Raw genomic sequence first — 19,588 nt, 5'->3', positions numbered from 1 at the left:
GCCCAGCCTTGGACGAGCTGGGGGAATGTGATTGTTAATGCTGGTGTTAAACAAGGCCAAACACAGGAAGCCAGGTGTGTGCATGGAGGGATGTGACTTGTGACTGCTCTGCTTTGATTGATTGATTTTTCATTCTGTTGGGAAAGGATTCAAGTTAGTCATGAGCATGGTGCCCTCTTCATGCCTCTTTGATTGTGCCAATCCACTGGAGAGGTGCCCCATTCTCAGTGCCCATTACTGTGTGTGCTGGCTGGCACTGCAGGGCTGTGCTTGTGGTCAGCTGGACCTATGTCATTTTTGGACACATCTAGCACTTCACTGAGGAAATCCAGAGCCACCCAGGATGTGGCTGTGGTGGTGCACAGCATCTTTCAGAGCTCTTGCATCAAATGATCCCGTGCTGTTTGTTGCCTGAAGTTAAATTTCAGAATGTGCATAGAGTGGGAGGGGAACACAAAGATAAAGTCCTTGGGGATTTGGCAAGATTTGTGCCTTTGCACCCACTTCTGCACATCCATAGTTCCTATGTGGATGGTTAATCCTGTGTATCTGCAATTGCACACTGAGACTCTGAAAAACCTATTGCTGGTGGTCCTTTGGCATCCAAATTTTACTTCATTTAAGCCAGGCATGCCTAACTTTCCTCTGACAAGTGAAGATGCTGCTCTTGTGTGATAAGCTATGGGTAACAAATGTGTTTGGGGGAGTTTGGTCATCACCAGACTATGGGTGAGCTTATTCTGCAGGCAGGAGAAGAATTTGTATTTCAGAGGCCTTTGGGGGGAGAATTTCACTTCTTCCCTGCTGTAGAGCACTCCAACCTATGTAGGAATTAATTTGGTTTAGGACACCCAACAGTCACCTGACAGACCACAACCTCTGAGAGTTACCAGCCTGGCAGGGCTTGACTTGCCCACGGGGGAATCAACAGCTCAGAAATTCTGGGCTTGTGCCTTGCCCTCAGCTAAGAGTTTGGAGGAGGAAAATGTAAGCATGTGGTTGGTGAGGAGTGGAGTTTTATCTTACTGCAGAGATGTGTGTTCAGATGAGGATGGCAGCTGTGGGACCAGGCTGTGAGGACTATTCCTGTTTTCTCCACAGTGGTGTGCCCAGATGTCTCCAGCACCCACACCAGGACCTCGTTCTGGGTGTGTGCTTGGACTGGCATCCAAGGAGAACAAATGGATTTCAGAACTTATGCCAGAAGGGTTTAGTGGTGGGAGAAGAAATGGGAAAAAGATAGAGAGCAGAGATAATTATGCCAAGGATATGTAATTATTCTTTGGCACTCCATGTCTTACACATCACACAGGATCCTGAAAATGCTGAGGTCAGACCTGGGAAATGTGCTGCAAGACAAACACTTCCAGCTGTTCCTCTGAAAGCAAATCTCAACAAGTACCTTTCAGGAGGGAATGTGTGGGCTCACTTATTTTGGAAAAGAAAAAAATCTCACCAATTCAAGCCTTCAGCATTCACCTCTGTAATTAAATTCTCTAATCACAAGCAGAGTGCAATATGGGGCTGTCTTCAGGGAGCTGTTTCTTAAGGTGGTTTTCCATTTTTGCACTATTTAGCCCCTGCCTCTGTGCCAGGCTTTACTTAACCTTAAGCTTGTGAACAGGCTTATTGAATTTGGCCAAGACTTAACTAATCTGTAATGAGCTCCAGGTTGCCTGGAATTTGGCAGCACTGCTGTGCTCTGTGCTGTTGCATAATGGCCTGACCCTGTGTAACCACAGCTTTGCCTTGAGCCCCTTCTCCAACCTCTCTGAGTTCCCAGTCTGGAACCCTGGAAGGGGCTGCCCTCACAGGGGCAGTCCTGAGTGCCAAAACCTCATACCTTCATGCTCTTCCACAGGGTGAGAGGTGGGAGAAAGTACAAGAAACTTCCACTGGAGAAGAGAGGGGATGAAGCAGTGGCAGCCAGATGAAAGTTGGTGCCTCCTCCCAGGCATCTGTGATGGTTGGAAAGACATCAGAGTTCTGACCATCCTTCTCCTCCTCTGGCTACATCAGGCTGGTGTACAGCCTGCTGTGGTCCCCCTGCACATGTGAATGGAGGATGCTCATCCTGACAGCTCTTCCATTTCAAACTTGCTAGGTGGTTTTTACTGTTTATTACATCATTTTAGCAAGAATCACAGGAATAATTCAGATGTTGCTCTAAGGAATTTTCCCCCTATTGTTTATTTAGATCAGCTCAACCACTTGAGAAATGCATTATTTGCTTTCTACTTATTGAGTATCTAATGATGAAAATAAATTGTTACTGCTCTTTATTGTGCATTTCCCATAAGGCTGACACGGCACAGAGAAGGAAACAGATTCTTTTCTTCTAGCATGACACAGGGAAGATTGTTTATAGCACTTCAGCTCCAGCCCTCTGAGAGCAGGATCACTAAAGGCAGAATTTAGAGGCTGTGGGGTTGCATAAATTGATTGAGAGCAAAATTTTTCAGACAAATATTTTGTAATGAGCAAGGAAGGAGGAATCTGGTTTGGATCTTGTGCCCAGCAGTAAGCTGGAGAAAAAGATCTCCTTGCAGAAAAAATGTATAAAATGATCTTTCCTCGTTTGAAGAACAGAGTGCCAAATATAGACCCTATCGCATTTCCTTCCCTCCTCCTTCCGAAGCTCGTCCTTTTGAAGTGCACTTTCAATGGGATGTGGATAATTGACTCTGTGAACAACTGACCCAGGGCTCTGCTGGTTTAACCAATTGGTCTCAGTTGCTGATTCCTGTTCTGTTTTGGATGATTTTCAGCCCAATTGCCCCGTCAGCTGCAATTAGTTGCATTAATATGACAGCTGAAAGGTCACAGATGACTTGCACTGGTTGCAGGCACAGGGCAGGCAGGAGATGCTCTCAGCATGTCCTCAGCCCCATGCTCTTGTGCCCCTAAATTGATGGTGACTGCAGATCCTAGTCTGATCAAAAGGGATGAGGTTTGCTTCACAGGAGGGTGATTGAGTGAGAAATGAGGGTGCAGTGACAACTAACATGTGGATGAACTTCTCTTAATTAGTCAAGAAAGGTCCTGGTTCTGCATACAGGGGAAATGTGGAATGGCCTCTCACCTGCCAGAGCTGTGAGGAGAGGAAGCAGAAGTGGGATGTAGGCACATCCTGTGGCTCTTTCAACAAATCCATGGCTGTTATTTGCTGTGGTTCCAGTGACATCTGCCATGGCTTCAGGCTTTTGTCTCTTCCACTGAGGATTTCCACTTAGGGGAATAAAGTAAGAAAGGGAACAACATAAAAATGAATGGAGCACTAGGGGATCATCTAATTTCTTAAGGCTGATAGGGGTCAGATGCACACAGGTGCAGTCAGACATCGGACTCGTGGGTCTCATGGTCAGTGTGTGGCCATAATATGTCCAAAACAGAAAATGTAATCTGGTTGTTCTCTGGCCTGTACACTTGGCCTTTTGTGCAAGGAAGGAAACAGAGAGCACCCAAAGTGTCTCATTTGAATTATACAGCCCCAAACACCATTGGGAGGCCCCAGTTGGAGATGGTTTACTCACAAAGCCGGATGCTGTGCCTGGTGAGGTTCTGCAACAGTCTGGTTTTGGTTTGATGTTATTTGGCATTTTTCTTAACTTCCTGGATGATGGAAAAGGGAATGTGTAGATTAAATCTGAAGATGGTCCCCAGCTGGAAAGAGCTAGCAGCAGCCTAGAGAGAGGGTCAGGGTTTCAGATCACCTCCACAAACCGGGCAAGTGGTGGGAAAAGGACAATTTGTGATTAGGGAAAACCTGAATGATAGGAATATGTGAGAGTAAACCATCAAGAGAGGCTAGAGTTCTCTTCACAGGAGATTTTTATGAATCAAGTGGGGCTAACTTTTGTCAAGTGGCATAGATGTATTTGATACTGCTGCTTCAAAGCTCTGGTTGGAGAAGGTCTGCAGATCTTTGTGGGGTGAGATGAGTATATTTTTCACTTTTTAAATGAAAAATTAACATTTTTATGAGCAGCACATACTTGATGAAGAATCCCTTGGCCAAGGACCAGCATTTCCCTCCAGCAGTTTGGTGAGTGCTCTGCAGCCAGGCCATGTGCTGTGCTTTATGAGCACCAATTCTGGTGGAAACCACACAGGTCTGGACTTATAGGAACATACAGCCCACACAAATCCCCTCTATCTGCGCAGAAAGTGCATTTTCTACAAACATCTGTGAGGTCCAGAGGTCAGTGTGTTGTGCTGAGCTTGTTCTCAGTAAATCTCATCTGGGACCTGCTCCTAGTGAAGAGAGCTAGTGCTTTTACAAAGCCTAGCAGCAGGAGACCTCTTCTATCAGTGTGTTTCCATCCATGTTTGGGCAACACAATGAATGCAGATGTAGTAGGAAACTTCTGATTATCTATAGGGTTTTTCTGTGAAAACTTCAAAGCTCTGTGGTTAGTTGTATTCTGAGACTTTAAATGAGTATGTCTTGTGCTCAGAGCTCTGATTTAATGTTCTGGTTTAATCTATTGTCCAAACATCATTAATATTGTCTTTGAGGCATGGGACAGCTTTGATGGAGTCTTTTTTTAATTTCTGGCCATCACCCTGTGCAGCCATAAACAACATCCTGCCTGCTAACGAGAAAACTCAAGTTATTGGAGTCACATGTCTTGTGGATATAGACTGTAGTGGCAGGGGAAAAAAAGGAACCGACTTTGCTCACCTTCCACCCCCAGCTGGCATGAGCATTTGGATTACTGACAGGGAGGAGAAGTTTCTATAGACTAAGATACTCCATTAAAAAGCAGTGTTGCCTGTTAAAAATGAAACTGTTATTTAATAGTCTCACACATTACTTCCTTAACCTGCTTCCATGAGTTATCTATTCTGTCTATAAGCATCTAAAACCTTTCCTAATTAATACCTTGCACGCCAGCTGTCAACCCTTCCTGATGAATTGAGGTTTGTGGAAGGATTTGAGACATCCTTCCAGCGTGCAGTGAGGGAGTAGGATCCTCCATTATAACCAGTGCATGACATTGGTATCCCACCCATCGCTTTCCCCTCTCCCCCATCTTCTGTAAAACTTGTTTGGGAAGTAAAACTTGGGTGTGCATGACTTTAGAAAGATGGGGCAGGAGTGGCAACCCTGGTTTCTGCCTCCTCCCCCACGTACAAGTTGATGTTCATCCTTTGAGATGCCCTTGGAAGCAGCCCCTCAGGTGCAGGGGTTTAGAGGGGGCGGTGGCTGAGAGCAGCTGGAGGGGCTCCTGCAGCCCTGCTGGCTCCTGGGGTTCTCTTTTCCCTCCTGTCTCCACAGAGCACGGCTTCGTGGGCTACTCCGAAGAGCTGATGTTCAACAACACACTGCCAGACTACAGCCAGGGGGAGTCCTTCTTCACTGTTTTTGGAGTGTTTTTCCCAGCTGCCACAGGTACAGTTATGTTTTATCCTCTCCCTTTTTCCCTCCACAGGAACACCTGTGAGAGGAGCAGAAGCAAGGGGAGCTCCTCTGGGCTGTGAGGTGAGGCAAGCAGGACTGCACTCAGCCATAGCAGACCCAAGTGGTCATTTCCGATCTTCAGGCTTCCCCCCAGCAGCTCCAATTTTTTGCACTCCTGTCTTGTTTGGTTGAATATGCTCTTCTGTCTCTGTGGTTAGAAACTGTTGGTGAACTCTGTGGGTTGATGTGTCCCTGTAAATCCTTCCCTGCCAAGGACAAGGCTCAGGCACTGATCTTGGCCAGTGCTGTCAGGGCAGAAGTTATCAAGCCTGTTTAAAAGAGCTGATTGTTATATATTATATCAGATGAACTGTATGGCTTTATTGCACTGTGAGAGTGGGAAGAGCATAGGAGGACTTTCCATCCTTACCTTAGCAGGTGGCTGAGCTGGGCTGATGCCATTGCCTATGATGGACCCACCACTCACTGTGTGGCATCCTTGTACGTCAGCAGAGCTCATATTTATCAGATTAATTAGATACCCTCATATTATTCATTCCCTTAAATTACCAGGAAGATGCATGGTCCCTTTCCAGAGCTGACAATCTCAAATGGGAATGCAGTAACTATCAGTTGAAGTCACAATACCTTTTGTTGATGCTGGGTGTTTTAAGCTATAAAAAGTACTGATTATAAGCAGTTTCCATAGTAATGAATCCTTGGATTACAGAATGAATTTCAGAGGATTAGCTCTAAGCAACTCACTGGAAGTTGCAGAATTGACAAACGAAAGGGTTTTGTGAAACAGATGGGACTGGAGGAGTGGTCTGGTAGCAGAAGTCACTTTGTAAGGTGCACCTAGTGCAGGACTTCAAATTTTTATTTGTGATCCTCTGTCTCACCTTAAGAGGCTGGCTATGGCCTCTGTAGAATTCCTCCTGGAAAACTCACCTTCCTGGACTATTGGCACCATGGAGAAGATGTCTACTGCCCTCTTTTTTGTTGTCATTTTTGATTGGCCCAAGTGAGTCCCCAAGACAAAAAGAACTTCCTTGTGAGTTCTGCCACTGGTGTAGCAAAGCAGATTTTTTTCCAGTTCTTTGGTTATAGAAGAAACAGTTATGACAAAACTGTGCAGAAAATTATGATTACCTTATTAAATGATTTTTCGTCACTGCTAATGCTTGGCTGCTAGGAAGAATGCCAAAGCTAATAGATACAATTTGTTTAAAGCCCTGGCAGCCTGTTGCTCTGTTTAGTTAGCAGTAGTAATACCAGTAGTAATGTCAAACATTCTCTGAAAATACAGTTTGGGATGATGTGTAATTACTTTGGTTGATGTATAATTACTTTGGACAGCTTTTTTATATTTTCTTTTTAATTGCTTGATTATTTATAGGATTTAAATTGTTCCTTCAGAGTAGCAGCGCCAGTGGTACCATATAACATCAGTATCACTCCTGTCCTTGCTGTTGGGAGCACTGTGGGGTTCAGGAGCCTCATAAAATGCAGGGCTGTGTTTGGTGCTCTGCATGGAAGAGCTTGTGGTCTGATTAAGAAATTTCTAGGATGGGAGTCAAGACTGCTCTGCTGCCAGTGCTGCTGCTTCAGGGCAGGCAGGTGATGCAGAGGGTGAGCAAGTGGCACTGAGGAATGACAGGGACAGGTTAGCTCTGCTCTCAGCAGAGCTCCAGCCTGTGGTCCTCCCCCCCACCATCCTCCAGGGGCACCCACCTCTGCTGGAACCCCCCATTGACCTGGCTGAAGCGCGGGAAGCAAAATTCTTTGCCCTGAGATACAACAGAAATTTGGGGAGAATGTCAGCAAAACAACATGCTGTTGTTTTGAGGGGTTTTGTTGAGCCACTTTGAAACAGTTCTTTGACCCACAAAAATGTTCTGTTTATCTTTAATTATTAAATGTTGTGTTTACTATTTTTAATTTTTAGCATATGCTAGCTTGCAATTTAAGATGCTGTTTTGATAACAAAGTCTTAAAAAAGAATATTTCGGAAATTGTGAAACAAATGTTTGGGTCTTTTGAGATGAAATGTTCCTCTTTGAAGTGAAACTATTTTTGACCTCTTCAGGATAGGCTTCTTCCTATCTCTCTGAGATGGCTATCTGAATGTAACCAGTTTAAATTTGGTCTCTGGGATATACTGAGAAGTGGTTGTAAGTTGCCCATTTCCACCAGACTCAGCAGTGAAACAGAAATGTCTGAAATGCAGGCTGGTAGCAGTGACAGCAAAGAGGGGCAGCCCCTCCAGGAAGGGGGAGCAGGACCTGTGGGGAGACCCTTGCCAGGACCAAACAGGCAGGAGGAGCAGTTGGGAACATGCTTCAAGTGATGGGCATTGGATGGTCATTCCAGCCTTCTGCAGACCAGTAGCATCATGCTGCCTCTTGTAAGCATCCTCCTTGGATTGTCTTGCTCCAGGTCAGGTTGTTTGTTCCTCTGTGTTTTATTGGTGTGACTCCTGCAGTGCCAATGAAGTTACCCCAGTTTTACAGCTGAGTGCTGGTAAGCAGAGGCTGGTCTGTCTGCTACCTGTGCAATAGCTGTTAAATCATTTCAGCTGGATGTTCAGTGCAGCTGGTTTTATTCCCCAGTTTGTAATTTAATCATAGGGAAATAGCCAAGAGATCCAAAACATGCATCTAGAGCTTGCCTGAATGGGAGAGCATGGGCATGGAAGACTTGGATTTGCTGGCTTCAGTCAAAAGCTTGAAATACATGCTTGTGGAAGATGTGAACATGCCCCTGCAGAGATGCTGTGCATTCACCAGCTGTTCTTCTGCATGTTTGTAAATACCTTCTCCATGCACACGTTTTGCTGCTGTGCTGTGATGGGTGAACACGTGGATGCCCACCCAGCCAGGGCTTTTCAACAGGGAGGGAATCTCAGGAACTGCCTGTCCACAGGCAGTCCCAGCAGCAGCCACACAGCCATCAGTGCTTTTTTAAAATTAAGATAAATGCTGTTTCTGTTGCGCAAAAAATGTTTTTTTACTAAATCCCCAAGGTATTCTGTCTAATGAAAGAAGTGTGTTGCCTTGTGATACAGGAAAGTAAGATGTTGTTTGAAATGGCCTTAGTGGAAAATATCACTGCACAGAAACCAGTTCTGAAATAAACCATATCTGGCACTTGCCAAATGACAGCAAATAGATTTAGAAGTTTTGGGCTAAGTTATCAGATGATGTAAACTGGCACAACTCCATTGAAGTCTATGGCGAGGTGCCAGCTTACATCAGTGGAGAAGTTGGCCCTTAAAAAAAATTAGCTACAAACCTTATCTAAGATTTTCCATTCTTCACCTCCTGGGTGAAGGAAAAAAAGCACCTTTTATATTTTATAGTATGCTCACTGAAAAATGCGCTGGGCGTTTCCAAGAGCGATCATATCTGCAGTTACAAACCATGGCTGGTGGGGCTGATGGCTGTGTCTGACACGGTGTAGGTGGTCCCCTCATGCACGTATCCACCACTGGATGATGCCCAGGACCAGATTACACTGGGAATAGCAGCAATGTACAGACTGTCTCAGCCATAATTTCCTGGCGGGGTTGACTGTGTTTTCATGCCTCTTTGTCCAGAAGCTTTGTCACTATCTGCTGCTCGCTTAGATAATAGGCAGTGTGGAAAATCCAGCCTGCTATCTCATTGAAACAGAGAGGTGGATAATTTTCTCCATGGACAATCTGCAGATATGATTGCTTGAGTTCAGAAGGGATTGGCCATTTCCCCAGGGATAGGCCTGTGTCTGAAGGAAGGAACATCCCGATTTCTCTGAGTTTTAGATGCAAGTCTGGGGTTTTTCCTCTGTCGAGCAGCCAGAATCTCTGACAAGGCTTTTTATGGCTTCTTGCAAGTCAGATCAGTTCTCTGGCAGGTGGTAACTGAGGCTATGAATGGTGGAGATTGTTTAGGATGTTATTTTTTTAATTAATCAAGTTGTCCTTTCACTGAAAAGTGGGCTGCTTAGCCAGCTGCTTGCAAAAGACCCTCTCAGAACTGCTCTTTGGCATCTGTCATCCTGTCTGGAAAATTACTTTTTGGGTGGTGGTGGAGAGGTGTTTCTGACATTGTCCATACGTCTGTACTACCAGATTGTCCATACCTATGCACTGGTCATGTCAGAGCCATAATTGCAGCGCAGAGGAACTGGCTTTGGCCTGAGTGGCTGAGAATATCTGAGCCTGTTCCCTCTGTGGTGGCCTTGACCTTTGGCTGTGGAGCCCATGAAACTCTGGTGACCTCCTGGGAGCCCTGACAGAAGCCGGTGGTGTGCAGTGGCCTGGGTGTGACCCCTGGTCGCTGGCAGGCGGGAGGTCAATCCTCAGTCTCCAGATCCTCTTTATGTGGGCTCTGGGAAGTCATCTCTGAGTGTGTGTGGGTCTGGGGGAGGGAGGCAACGAGGCTGTGCAGTCATCGCCCTGCCGATGACTCACGGCTTCAACTTTTCTATGTTCGCTCCAGAAAATGCCATTTTGGTGTTTCCCCAGTGCTTTGCTGAGGCAGGACTTTGGATGAGGAAGAGGTGACTCAAGCTGGAAGATTTAAAGGTGGTGCCAGATGTTTGAGGAACTTGGCCAAGAAGCACATGAGATTAACAGCTGTCTTCCTGACAATAGTTTGTTCCCTTTGGAAGAAAAATTCAGAGAATTCTGAGTTTTCTGCTTTGTCTCTGAATTGCAAAGTAGCGTGTCATCAAAGAGTGCTTCACAGAGACTTTATTTAGCATATTTGTGACCATTTCCATGGACTTCTGCCCTCCTAACTTCTGTCACCTCTAGCTAAGCCTGTTGTGTAGCTGTTTAAAAGGGCAGTGCTTGAACACCGCATGGAAGTTTTTTCTGGAGAAAACCAGAGCAGCTGACAGGCTTTTAGCTGTGCTGTTCAGAAGTATATCCACAAAAGAGTCTTCCGGGAGAAAATTAAAAACTCGATTTGTAATGCTTTCAGTATGGTGTCAAGGATTCAAATCTGGTCTGAATTTGGAGGAAAAACTCTTCCAGGAGCTGAGGAATGCCAGGATTCTGTGGGGACCAGGGAACAGTTGTCAGGGCTCTGGCTCCATGGTGGAGATGACAGAAAAGATGGCTGGTGAGTGGACTGATCAAGGGGGGAAAAAAGAGATGATCAAGGAAAAAGCATTAAAAATAAATAAATAAATAAATAAAGCCCTGGATGTGTTTGGCAGCATGAGAGTGCCTTGTCCTCATGGCAGGACAGCGAGGAGGGGAGGTGTTACAATTCCCTTTGAGCAGATCTGGAGATGGTGCTATGAAGATGCACAGCAAAGTCTGGGACAGAGCAGAGTGGAGTTTGTGTTCCATGATTAGCAACCCAGCCATTGCTGACAGCCCATCAAAGGCCAAGGGAATAGGGAATGGGGAAAGGGGAATAGGGAAGGCATCCATCTGGCTGATTTGGGCTTGTCCCCTTTACCCTGAGATTGGTCCCATGGCTCTTGTCTATCCTTCATCTTGGGAAAAAGCCCTTCCAAGCAGCAATCAGTGTTAGAGCTTTAAAATGCAGTGGGCTGTTGCTGATCTAGAGCTGTAGTCACTCAGCTGTGCAGCTGCAGAGACTGACTTTGCCATCCCCATGCCCTCTGAGCACGAGGAATGGCTGCTGGGCTTGGCACCGTGCTGGGCTGGCGTGCGGTCGGTGCCCTGCTGCTGGGGCTGCCAGATGCTGGGAGTGCCATGGTGCTGGCATCCTCCTTCCCATTGTTCTGTGCTGATCTCACCCTGCCCCAGGGACCATGCCATCAGCACTGCTGGCTGGCTCCTGGCCCACATGTGCTTATGAAGACGTTAGTCTGACATCCCAGGGGGGCACAGTGATGGGCAGAAGGGAGTTAGCGTCCTAAAGTCTTTGGTCCTGCCTTCAAATTGTCCCAATTCTCATCAGTATTCTAAATCACAGGGGTTTTTTTTATTTATTTTTTTTAAACTTTTAAAATTTATTTTTATTTATAGCACATATCTGATGTCTTCTAAGAAAACTTCTGACATAATGTGACAAGGGAATCTCTGTTTTCTTGACAAGTCTGGTGTGACTCCTTCTTCAACTATGGACAAACCTTTTAACCACTCTGTACCTTGGCTTTCTAGTCTTAATGTGGAGACTCTAACCCTCTGCTTCATCCTATTTCCCTCTCTTGCGTCTTTGGATGGTAATTTTTTAGGCTAAGAACTGTCCCTGATTGTATAATATCCTGTACTCTGGCCTAAAATAACAGTTCAGTATTTTATTCTTAGTCCTGCCATGTGTTTTCTACGTGACACTGGGACAATCACTTGCCCTCTCAGTGTTTCTGTTTTCCTATCTGCAAGGCAGAGATAATGCCTACTTCCAAAGCAGATCTCTTGGCTGGGAGGTGCCACCTACGTGCTGAGAGCACTGTTATTCCCTCTGCTAATGTGATTATCATGTAATATGGACAGGACAGTCTGTTTTGTAGCAGTGGCTGTCCCCTGTGAATGCAGGCACCTCTAATGGATCTGGTCTGGGGGTTGTACCACCTGCTGCATGTGCTGCCCTGATGAACAGTGGCATTTCTCTTTTCAACAACTGGGCAGCATTGTCTCCTGTGAGGTTTGTATGAAGATAAGATGGGTTTTGTTCACATACTGTTTTCCTCCCAGCATTGTTCAAACCAGACAGAGGCTTCTTTGACGTGTTAGTGGTGACTTGGTTCTGTTAAAGACATGAACAGTTTGTTTCCAAGCAATTGATGGGAGTCAGTATTTGTCTTTGTGGCAGTGCAATGGAGTGATATAGTTACTGTTCTGAAACAATCCATGAACTGATTGATTAAATTATATTACATATTGCAGTGTGTATTATATATATTATAGCTTAGACTGACTCTAAATTGCACTTGTGTCTGCAAAATACAGGTGTGATGGCTGGGTTCAACATGAGTGGAGATCTCCAGAAGCCTTCTTCCAACATCCCTGTGGGGTCTCTGGCTGCCATTGGCACCTCGTAAGTCATTGTTTTGGGAACATTTGCTCTGGAGACTGCCCTGAGTGTGACCAATCCATTTCATATTCCCATCAGCCTTTTATTACTCAGCCATCTGGAAAATTAAAGTGTGGCTCTCATTCAGATTGTCATCCACTGCCACCACACAGTCTGGGTGGGTTGGAGATGTTTGTTGGTGTGGATGTGCTCAGTCCTTCCACTGCTGGGTGGGATCTGTGCTGCTGCAGCCTGCCTGTCCCAGAGTGGGATGCAGAGTTCTCCAAGGCTTGGGAGTGGGATGATTTTGTCATTCACTACTCTTGGTTTCAAAGGAAAGGTTTTATTGCTTTTTTTTCCCCCTTGAATTCCTTTTCTATATAAATAGAAAAAAGTACCAACATTTTGTATTTTTTATTACTGGGAAAATGAGGCCAAGAGAGGTGAGATGAACTATCCACCTGCGAGACAGGGGAAGCAGAAGCTCTCCATCACTAAGTCATGCTCTTACCAAGGAAATACTACTTTCCAGGAGAACTTTCCACTGCTGCATATCGAAAAAAAAAAAAAAGCCCTCAGTAGGATTTCCTGCCTGCTTTCATTGTCATCTAAATTGCCTTTGAAATTATGCCTTTTAATTGTGTACCAATGTTTAGTCAGGAAGGAAGATTCTTCACAATTTGAAGAGATTCCTGCTGAAACTGGGGCTTGTTTTAAGAGGGGGGATTCCACAGGACACAGAAATATCACATGAACCCATCCATCTAAGGCTGTGGTCACTCCCTTCTCTGCTTTGCAGAATTATCTCCCAGCCTGAGTGTGGAAAGGCCAGAACACCAGGAGAGGATCCTGGCTGAGGCTGCAGAGCAGGCTGGCTGAGCTGTCAATGTTTCTGCCAGATTGGGGGATGTGTACCTGCAGAGACACCGAATCACAGAATGGTTTGGGCTGGAAGGGACCTTTAGAGGAATCCAGTCCAAACCCCTGCAATGAGCAGGGACATCTCAGATCAGATTGCTCGGAGCCCCATCCATCCTGACCTTGAATGTTTCCAGAGATGGGGCATCCACCACCTCTTTGGGCAGCCTGTTCCCATATTTTACCACCATTATTGTAGAAAATTTGTTCCTTACAGCTAGTCTGAATCGACCCTCTTTTAGTTCATACCATTCCCCTGGTGTTTTGCTGCAGGCCCTACTAAAAAGTCTGTCCCTAGGACTGGGATATTTCCCCCTGCACACCTGAGGGGTGCAGGTACCTTCCCCTCAGGGGTTCCTGCAGTCATGCTGCAGCTGTCCCTGGCACATCCTAGTGGGTAAGTAAAATGGATTGGTGTCAAATTTGTCCCTGAAGCGAAATCATTCAGGAACCGTGCAGTGATTGAAGACCCAGCTTGTGGGCATTTGGCTGTCTCCTGGCTCTCCTAGTGGCAGAATTCTCAATGGTCTTGTCTTGTTGTGAAGAAATTGGTTTATTTTTGTTCTTTGCAGGTGGTTTCTGTACATGGTCTTTGTTTTTTTGCTGGGAGCCATTTGTACCCGTCAGTCACTCCGCTATGACTTCATGATAGCAGAGAAGGTAACTTGTGCTTTTGGTGCTGTCAGGTTGCCATCTGCCTTACTGAATGCTTGAGTTTTCCAAAAGCCTAAGGAATTTGGGTACACATCCCTCATTAAAATTCAGGGGGATTTCCCTGCTGTAAATCCCAGTGTACAATTGATTTGAATAGCCTTGCATTCACCAGCGTATCCTGTAATGCCAAATCTTGGCGTAATCACCCAGCAATAGCTTTAAGAGCTAAAGTATGGTAATGTGGTCTAATGATAAATGCTGTATTTTATTCTCTGTATCCTTTCTTGTTGTTGAAAGCTTAGACCAAATTGAAATCTCTAAAGACCCCCCTGCTTATCTTTACTAAGTCAAGCGAAGCTCACATTTCCATATCTAGCAGGCTGTAATTGCAGGGTGAGCAATAGGATTATTAAACTCAAGACATTCCACAGAGAGTATTTACACGAGGGGGGTTGTGGTGGAACACACAATGAACCTTACCACTGCAGGCCTCTAAAAAGAGAGCAAGAGATTTTGGTGTGTGCCATTGTCTTTTTTGGACATTGTCTTTTTTTCAGTTATACAACATTATCCAAAATCATGGGTTCACTGTATTTGACACTACTTTTTGTGATTCATTTGAAGTTAAGAAGTTTACATAGTTTGATCTGTAACATGGTTTTAGTCTAAAATAACAATTTGAAACTCCTGGCCTTGTTTCTTAAGAAATTCCAGCTCTAAACTTCTTCCACCCCCCAAATAAACTCCCAATTACTGGTGGGGCTCTGTCACTTCCTGCTGAGGTAAAAAAATCCACCCCAGTTTCAGGGGAAAAAAGAATGAACCTGCCTTCTCTAAGGCAACCTCTTTGTATGTCAATGACTTAATGGACAAAAAGTGCAGTAACCAAAAAATCAGCTTTAAACAAATCTGCTGAAGAGAAAAAGATTGTTAAAGCTGTATTTTAACTTCAGGACCCTCAGGGGGAAAATGAAAAATCTAGGAATGAATTAGAAGATATTTAATAATGTCAAATACAAAAAATAAGCAAGCAAACACCCCTCTCCAAAAAATCAAATTCAATTTTCTTTCCCTTAACATGGAACAAAGAAATGGTGCAATATTCATGTTTCTTCTTTGAGTTATTGCAAGATGCTTTAGATGTTAATGACTTTGGAGAGAGGAAGGGGGGGAGAGATCATTACTCCTCCAAACTCTTCCTTTCTATCACAGGTGAGTGAGTGCTTGGCTGCTTTTCTCCGTTACAATATTTGTTTGGCTTTTTAAACATAAAAATGAGATTCAGTAATTTCACTTCTAATGAGCTCCAACTGCCAATTCCTTGCAATGTATTCACACTCTCTACGTTCAAAACACACAGCAAAACCTTTCATCAGCCTCGGTGAAGGGACTTTTCCCCTCTAACCCTGATTTGAATGTCAAGTAGCACATTTAAATGCAAGCATTTTTGGCAGCTAAAATAATATATGATGTCTGGCACAACTGTTTGTTTCTTCTGAATATTTCTCAGCGCAGGGTAGGATTAGAGGAGAGGGAAGGGAGGATTCCCCACTGGGAGTCTGGTCTGATGAGAGCTGGTATCTGCTCATCTTTGCCTCAGGTTCCTTCTGTCCCACAAGATACAATTCACCAGGCCAAGTGGATTTTCACAGGGAAATGCTGTGGTAGGAAGTTTGAACAGTTCTGGATCATACCATTAATTTCACATGCCTTCCCCAGGCTTTTAATGGCTTTTTAGCCAATCTCCTTTTTGTTGCCTGCAGATTTCGTAGACAAAAAAAAGTCAGATGTAGCTTGAATCATCTTTAGTCATGTAAATTTTTGTAATTCCTCCTAATAAAGCGTGTGCCACCTGACTTCAGTGGCAGCAGAAGCTGGGAGGACCTGTGTTATTTTAGACCCTCTTTTCCATGGAAGGAGGGGTGGGAGCAAAGGACATGTGGGATGCAGGGGACCTGCATTTGGTGATGGGTATTTGTCTGCACCTCCAGCACTCACTTCAGAGGAGAATGGGCATGTTGGATTTGGACCAAAATGTGAGGTTTTTCTCTCTGCCTGGCCTCTGTGCTGGAGTTACCCCCCTGCCTTGCCATTCCCAGTACCTGGCTGCTGGCTGTCAGATCTCTGTGCTCTTGCAGTTCTTGGGGGTGTCTCAGGTGACCCTGGACCTTGTTTTCCTCATTTTTTCTGCCCATGTCCTTACACTGCAGTGCCAGGAGCACTCCCGTTTCAAAGCTTTCTTGCACAATGTTTATATTGTGGGGTTTTGTGTATTTGGGTGGGGTTTTTTAGATAGGCTGTCTGTGCTTGCAGCTTTCAACAGTGGGGACTTGCTTAGGGGGACCCCAGTCCTCATTTCTGTGTGACAGACCAGGAACTGTCCTTCCTTTCCCTGCACACCTGCAGGAGATGCTCCCAGCTTGAAAGAGTACTTCAGAAACCAGTTCTAAAACCAGCCTTGCTAGCACTATGGCTTTAAAATTTTTTTAAATGTTTCATGTTGGCCAAAGGAAATTCTTTTCTCATTGAAGACAGGAAAATAAGGTCATTGTATTATATCCTTTGGAGCATGTTTTTTGAGATGCCATTTACTTAAGTGGCAATTTTGATTTGGTTTTACTGTAGGTTTTGTTTCAGGATTGGTTTTCCCCTCTGAGACAGAGGGGTTTGTCTTCCTGTTTTGGATGGTGGGAAGCCTGGGCAGCCTTTCCTGTGTGATGTGCTCTGTATATAAGTGATCTCGCCTGAAATAAACTCACTTCCAGTCACTTAAGGGGAATCTAATAGCTGCTGCTTTTCTGCTATTGCTCCAAGTGACAAAGAATTTCTTGGATATGAGCTTGTAAAATGGTTCTGTCGGTACAGGATGTTCAGTATTAAATTACTTTTATGGGATAATTTTCCTGTATTAATTGCTTGTACTTTATACCACAGACCAATTAAATTGCTGCTTTCCCAGAGCTTGCTCTATTCATTTAACAATGTTAGAAAAGATATGTGATCTCTTAAAATACATGTATTTAAGACTGCTTGGGTGTCTTTAAGGCATAACATAATGAACTTTGCATTCTCTCTGCTTCCTCCAGGTATCCTTAGTGGGTTTTTTGTTTTTGCTGGGGCTGTACATCTCATCCCTGGCCTCCTGCATGGGAGGGCTGTATGGAGCACCCAGGATCCTGCAGTGCATCGCCCAGGAGAATGTGATCCCCATGCTCGCCTTCCTTGGACGTGGGGTTAGTCATCTTTTCTCTGGGATTGCTACCAAAATTCACCTGAACTTAAGAAACCAAGATTTTTAAGAAGCCAAGGGAATGGTAGATTTTATGAAAAAAAACCAAGCATCCAGCTGTGATCCTTTCCCTGCCTGTCCCCTGTGTGCACTGCCATTGCTCTGAGCCCTCCCAGGGGGTTTTTGGCCCGGTGCAGCTGGTTCAGCATCCCAGCATCTCTCTCTCCCACCTCTCTGTCCTGCCCCCGGGCACACACAGCCCTCCCTGGGCTGTCATCAGTCCCTCCCTCCCTCTGACCCACTTCTTCAAGCTGTCCCCAGCAGGACAGGCACTTATAACTTTGCCTGTGGGGTTTTTTTGCAAACACCTTATCTGTGCTGGTGCTGATCCTGGCCATGACCAAAGGAGGCACCTCCCTCTCCTCTGCCCTTCTGTCCCAGCACTTGGTGAAATAGATGGTAACTGTCCCTTTGCCTTTTATCTATTTTCTTTCTTATTCTTCTTTCCTGTACACTTTCTTTGATCTGTTCTATCCTCTGTGGTAACCTCAGAGCTGAGTACGTGACCAGTTGTGATGCTGTGGATTCAGTCTGGGAGCAGTGGAGAAGAGGACACTTCTCTGTGAGATAAGGTGCCTTCAGGACACTGTTCAATAAAAACAAAGAATAGATTTGAAAGGTTAAATTAGGGGTCTTCTAAGCTTTAGATATCATTGAAACAAAGTCTTGCTTGGAATATGACAAGAAGCTTTTCCCTTGCTTCATGAACAGCCTTTATTAATAGCCTACGAGTCATTCTGCTGATATCAGTCACCAGGGACTCTGCAGTCTTGAGCTATACATCCAGACATGATTTTCCCTTTTTCTAAATAGGGAGAAAATAATTCCATCACTCTCAATAATCTGCAGTACCTAACTGTACAGAGTGTCTGGAAAAGCCTTATGATGCTTTGCTCCTTCAGAGTGGCTTAAACATACAGAAAAATATTTTTCGGCACTGATATTTATGAATGTTCAAAAATAGTTAAGTATTTTATAAGTATAATAAATTTCTCTGTTCTTTTATGTTTCTCAAAGCAGTTTTCTAAACAAAAAATTTTAATAATAGCAAAAATAATAGTAAAAATTGCAGGGAAATCAGGAACAATAATGACTGCAAAAACATCCAGCTCCTGAAGGCAGTTTTCAGAAGGTCTCAGAATAAGCTGTTCTTAGTGGTTTAGCAAAGTTGATTCCCTCTCTTCTCTGATAGTTTTCTGTCTTTCTGTCAAATTTTCTGCCCTGAACTTCAGGCAGAGGGCCATGATGGGAAGGGCTCAAAAAGAGGTGAGAAATCAAAGGCAGATCACTTTTCCCCCTTTCTTCTCTCCTTCACCTTTGGAATTGTTTAAATTTGGTATATGGAGAGTAAATAGATTTAATTTGCTCTTAGCAATCTACTCCACATCAGTTCTTTTTTTTCATGGTTGAAGAAGGTGGTGTGGTCACCACAACCCCAGCTGATGGGAAGGACACAAATGTTTTCTGTGGAGTTAAATCCAAGCCAGATGCATCCTGAGATCACCCTATCTGTCCCCCATCTCAGTCCATCTTTCTGATACTGAAGATACTTTCTGAGATCTGTGTTCCTTTGTCCCTGAGAAGTATTTTTGTTCATTCTGAAAAGATGTAATGGTCCAGAATTGTCCCCTTTTCTATTAATAAGTAAGAGTGGTGGAAACAGAAATAGTTTCCATTTGAACTGTGTGTTAAGGAAGTAAATGCAGTTAAGTGAAAACTTGAGATATTTTGTGAGATATCTTGTAAGATATTTTTAAGCAAAGCCTTTACACGGCTTGCACAGGCTCGTCAGGTGGCAAAATGGCAAGATGGTGGCTGGTCCAAGGAAGGGTAAGTTAGACCTGGCATTAAAGCTCATGAGCCAAATGCTCAGGTATTTCCACTCCCAGTGTGCCTCTTTCCTTCTCCTTCCCCTGACTTCACCCAGTCCCAAAGAACAGGACAGCAGCTCCCTGTCAGGGCAGGGCCAGCAGCTGCTGATGTGCAGGTGGCCCTGCTTCATGCAGGGCTTTTCCAAGGGCTGCATGGGGAAGCCTTCTGGGTAGGCAGTGATGCAGAGTCCTGTAGAATAATTAGAGATGAACAGTTAACTCTAATTAACATGTTTTATTGCCAGGCTTCCCATAAGCCCCACAAATCTCTCTGAAGGTTTATTGCTGCTTTAATGACATTGTTTCACCATGGAGATAGGAGTGGATGAATTTACCAAAGACAAAGCTTGAATTAGGCTCAGGGATGGAGTGGGAGCTCCACAGCTTTTGGCTTCCAGTCTGTTCTTTAATTTATTAGACCTGTGAGCCTCTGTTTGCACATGCATGCATGTATTTCATGACTAGGGGGGTACTG

General features: G+C 44.6%; 1 protein-coding gene across 1 annotated transcript in view; it reads left to right on the top strand.

Moving 5' to 3' along the window:
- Nucleotides 1-19,588, top strand: part of SLC12A8 (solute carrier family 12 member 8) — a 44,905-nt gene that overhangs the window by 17,025 nt on the left and 8,292 nt on the right. Inside the window, exons 5-8 of the mRNA XM_033065371.1 lie at nt 5,282-5,395; nt 12,318-12,405; nt 13,872-13,959; nt 17,040-17,186. Of these exons, the coding sequence (XP_032921262.1) occupies nt 5,282-5,395; nt 12,318-12,405; nt 13,872-13,959; nt 17,040-17,186 (437 nt within the window). The remainder of the gene's footprint in view (nt 1-5,281; nt 5,396-12,317; nt 12,406-13,871; nt 13,960-17,039; nt 17,187-19,588) is intronic.

This window comes from Catharus ustulatus, chromosome 7, assembly GCF_009819885.2.
Source record: "Catharus ustulatus isolate bCatUst1 chromosome 7, bCatUst1.pri.v2, whole genome shotgun sequence".
Taxonomy (NCBI): Eukaryota; Metazoa; Chordata; class Aves; order Passeriformes; family Turdidae; genus Catharus; species Catharus ustulatus.
The sequence above is the reverse complement of the archived record's forward strand: the minus strand, read 5'-3'. Positions and strand labels throughout refer to the sequence as shown.